We start from the raw sequence: 4,456 nt of genomic DNA, 5'->3' as shown, positions 1-4,456 counted from the left end.
TTGCCTGGAAAATCCCATGCACGGAGGAGCCTGGTAGGCTGCAGTCCATGGGGTCACGAAGAGTTGGACACAACTGAGCGACTTCACTTTCACTTTTCCCTTTCCTGCATTGGAGAAGGAAATGGCAACCCACTCCAGTGTTCTTGCCTGGAGAATCCCAGGGACGGGGGAGCCTGGTGGGCCGCCGTCTATGGGGTCGCACAGAGTCGGACACGACTGAAGTGACTTAGCAGCAGCAGCAGCAGGTGTGAAATGAATGTCTGAGAAGCTGACTTGGCTTGACTGCTCAGAGCAGGGAAAAGATTCCGTACTTGAATGCAAAACAAAATGACAATGAGGTGCCACCTCACGCCAGTCAGAATGGCCATCTCTGAAAAGTCTACACTGTAGACTCCACAAATAACAAACGCTGGGGAAGGTGTGGATTAAAGGGGACTCTCCTACACTGTTCATGGAATATAAATTGGTACAACCACTATGGAAAAGAGTACAGAGGTTCCTCAAAAAACTAGAAACAGAGTTGCTATATGATCCAGCAATCCCACTCCTGGGGATATACCTGGACAAAACTACAATTTGAAAAGATGCATGCACCTCTATGCTCATAGCAGCACTATATACAACAGCCAAGACATGGAGACAACCTGTCCATCAACAGAAGAATGAACAAAGAAGATGTGGTACCTACATACAATGGAGTATCACTCAGCCATAACAAAGAATGAAATAATGCATTCTGCAGCAACACTGATGAACTATGTGAAGAGACTGTAAGAAAGACAAATACCATATGATATCACTTACATGTGGAATCTAAAACAGGACACAAGTGAACATATCTACAAAACAGAAAGAGGCTCACAGACATAAGAACAGGCTGGTGGTTGCCAAGTGGGAGGAGGGGCAGGGCTGGAGCAGGAGTTTAGCAGATGCAAGCATCTGGAGCATTAGCAGATGCAAACTATCACACACAGGATGGATGGACAACAGGGCCCTACTGTGCAGCACAGCAACTGCAGTCAATATCCTGCGATAAGCCATAATGGAAAAGAATATGAACAAGAATGCTGCTACCGCTGCTGCTAAGTCGCTTCAGTCATGTCTGACTCTCTGCGACCCCATAGACGGCAGCCCACCAGGCTCCCCCGTCCCTGGATTCTCCAGGCAAGAACACTGGAGTGGGTTGCCATTTCCTTCTCCAATGCATGAAAGTGAAAAAGTGAAAGTGAAGTCGCTCAGTCGTGTCTGACTCTAGTGACCCCATGGACTGCAGCCTACCAGGCTCCTCCGTCCGTGGGATTTTCCAGGCAAGAGTACTGGAGTGGGGTGCCATTGCCTTCTCCGATGAACAAGAATAGATATGTGCATAACTGAATCACTCTGCTGTATACCAGAAACTAATACAATATTGGAAATCAATTATATGTCAACAAAATTTAAAAAAAGAAAATATTTCTTTCTCAATAGATTTAAAGGCAGCACTGGTTGTTTGTTAGTGTTAGTCACTCACTCATGTCTGACTCTTTGTGACCCTATGGACTGTAGCTTGCCAGGCTCCCCTGTCCATGGAATTCTCCAGGTAAGAGTACTGGAGTGGGGTGCCATTCCCTTCTTCAGGGGATCTTCCTGATCCAGGGATCAAATCCGGGTCTCCTGCACTGCAGGTGGATTCTTCACTGTCTGAACCACCAGGGAAGCCCAAAGGCAGCATTAACCTTTCCTATTTATTGCAACAGATTCCAGGTTTCTTTTCTAACTTTTCATTTTGACGTTGTTCCTTTTAAAAGAAGTTCACCTATGTAAACCTAATGGGTAAACTTAAAGAAATATATTAAGGAAATAAAAATTCTGATGCCCCATGAATTTGACAAAAATCATGAAGGTGGTACATGAAAGAGCAAAGTGTGAGAAATGAGGGATTAGGGTGTTTCTAAACACTGTCCTTGTTAATGAAATAGCTAAATTGTGCCCATTTCAAAAAATACTAAGGAATTAATATCTTCAGGGCCAAGAGGCAAAAGCTTAGTCCTAACATTCTTAAGCCAACTTACCCAAGAATAAGTGAGGAAACAAAGAGAAAGCAATTTTCGTCTCTAAACACTTCAATTTTGCCCACTGTAGGCATCAACAGCTGAATTAAAATATACAACAAGTTCAGAGGCCGATTTCAGGAACGGCTTCTGAGTATGCCAGAGGAACTACTCTTAACAGCCACTCGATATTTGTTTCGCGAGGATCAATTATATACCCCGACTAATGCACAGTCAGAGCATGCCGCCCGGCCCGCAGTACAGGTGGTGAATGCAAAACACACACCGAGAGGCCTTTTAAGCAGCTAAATGCACACCCCATTACAGATCCATAATGTAGAATGGGCGCTCATCTGCAAATGGATGGAGAGCGAAGAGTTCTTAAATGGCTGGGGTACTTAGGGCTGAAAGGCCGGTCCCTGGATGTGCAGCCGGAGCACACACGGTTTTAGGATTAATAATACATCGAAGTGTGTCAGTGTTAATATACATTTACAGCTCACAGGCCATGCAGCAGAGTGTTCAGCCCGTTTGCAGCCATACAGAAAAGGACTATTCTGTCCTTTCTCTCATTAATGCCTTCACTCCCAGGAAAATTAGATTATGCAAGAAAAGCCATTCAGACGCTATTGAGGTTTTCCCTACTTTAAAGCCTTTGCTCAGGAAAAGTGCTCGGCACCGCGAGGCAGGTGTCATCTACCTCCCTCCATCAAAGCCCATCAGAACTGGAGCCAAGGAGCGCTAGGCTCTGCTGTCTACTTGGGGGATGTGTCCACGTGCCCTTGGGCATAGTGTGGTAAGGAGAAAAGCGGCCGAGAGAATGGTCTGGTTCGGTGGATCCCTGCTCTCTTTTCCTTTTGCATCTGACAGGTTTACTAAATCTTTGACATGATCCTGTGGTTAAGGATATGAATGTAGTAGTGTCATTTAGCAATGAATCTCACACAGGTGCAACCAAACCACAGTCCTGTTCATTTATCAATCAGCATTCGGAAGGATATGGGAATTGCAAATCTTTGAAATACTGTGAATATTTGAAATACCATACAATTTTCCCAAGCCATTGTGGTGAGGGTGGTACTATTTAGCATTTACAGAGTGGCTTTATTAATGATTGCCTCTCTCTTAGAATATCAAGGCAGCATGGTCTTTTGAAGAGGAGCACATAAAGGGATGAAAATAGTATACAGATATATAAATAAACATACTATGACATGTGTAAATAAAAGATGGTAAAACTAAAGCCTCCAAGGGCTCCCAAAGTGTTCTGCTAAGAGCTTGGGGGTACATTCTCTCATTCCATCCTCACAATGAATTCAGGAAGAAATTCCCTAGTTTTCCAGAGGAAGAAACCAAGATTCAGAAATGTTAGGTCACTTGCTAAAGGCCACAGAGATCCTGAATGGGGCTGGAACCCAGGAAGGCCTGACTCCTGAACAAAGGCTTGGAAGCTCTCTACTGCTGTTTTTCAGACCCACTCACTGGTGGGTGGGGAGTCAGTGTAATTAGTATATTTCATTTTTTAAAAGTGAAATAGGACAGAATAGAAAAGAAACATGAAGTGTTGTTTTATGAAAGTCTCAATTTAATTTTATACCTGTATTTATCATGAACAAATACTTGTGTGTGTGTGTGTGTATGCATGCATGAACCATGTCTAAAAAGTGTGAGAAGCTCAGCTCTCCACCGCACTTGCCTGTGATACCATCACTTGAAGGTCAAACTCAAGGTCTCCTGTTAGCTAGATATGAGCCATAAGTCCCCTATTTTTGTGAGAGTCATTTTCTTTCTTCTATTACCTTTCCCCCAAGAATCCCAGGGCCCCCGTCATTCTGTGCAAAGCAGTGTAGATAAATTAATAATACAATTTAAAACCGATTCCACCAAGATAAATAGCACTTCCTAGATTAAGAGCGTAGCTGGCCAGAATGAATGAAATTTACTAACCCTGAGATGCTTAATCTTCCATTACACAGAAGTTAATGATTATAAGAAAGGAGTGATGGTAATTCACTTCTGCTTTTACAGGAAATCTAACCATCTCATTTTTAGCAAATCTTTCTTCTCAGCACACCTCAATGCCAAGGATAACTGCCCTGCTCTTATAGGTATATTGGCCCATTGTCATATATCAAAGTCTCCTCTTTACCAAAGTGGTAGGATGCACAGCTTGCACCGGCTTACAAGATATCCCAGTGGAATTTGCTGGGGAGGCAACCTTGGTGCTCCCTCTCCCAGCCCCATTGAGAAGTCTCTTTTCTATTTTCCAATCGTCGCAGGGAAGTGGTGGTAAGTACCTTTAGCGCAGTCTGCTCCTAGAAACCCTGGGAAGCAGTGACACAGCCCGGACACACATTCGCCATTCCCGTGGCAGTTACGTGGACAGTCCTGCACTGAATCTGAAAAAGAGAGAACGTGAACAATTA

The 4,456-nt window shown here is 43.9% G+C and overlaps 1 protein-coding gene across 1 annotated transcript in view; it reads right to left on the bottom strand.

The window, feature by feature from the left end:
• The window catches only part of TENM2 (teneurin transmembrane protein 2), a 1,056,669-nt gene that overhangs the window by 190,533 nt on the left and 861,680 nt on the right, over positions 1 to 4,456 (bottom strand). Inside the window, exon 9 of the mRNA XM_010863352.1 lies at positions 4,328 to 4,429. Within this exon, the coding sequence (XP_010861654.1) occupies positions 4,328 to 4,429 (102 nt within the window). The remainder of the gene's footprint in view (positions 1 to 4,327; positions 4,430 to 4,456) is intronic.

The sequence above is a fragment of the Bison bison genome, unplaced genomic scaffold (assembly GCF_000754665.1).
Source record: "Bison bison bison isolate TAMUID 2011002044 unplaced genomic scaffold, Bison_UMD1.0 scf7180017864490, whole genome shotgun sequence".
Classification (NCBI taxonomy): Eukaryota; Metazoa; Chordata; class Mammalia; order Artiodactyla; family Bovidae; genus Bison; species Bison bison.
Note: the sequence above shows the minus strand (reverse complement) of the source record. Positions and strands in the feature narration are given on the sequence as shown.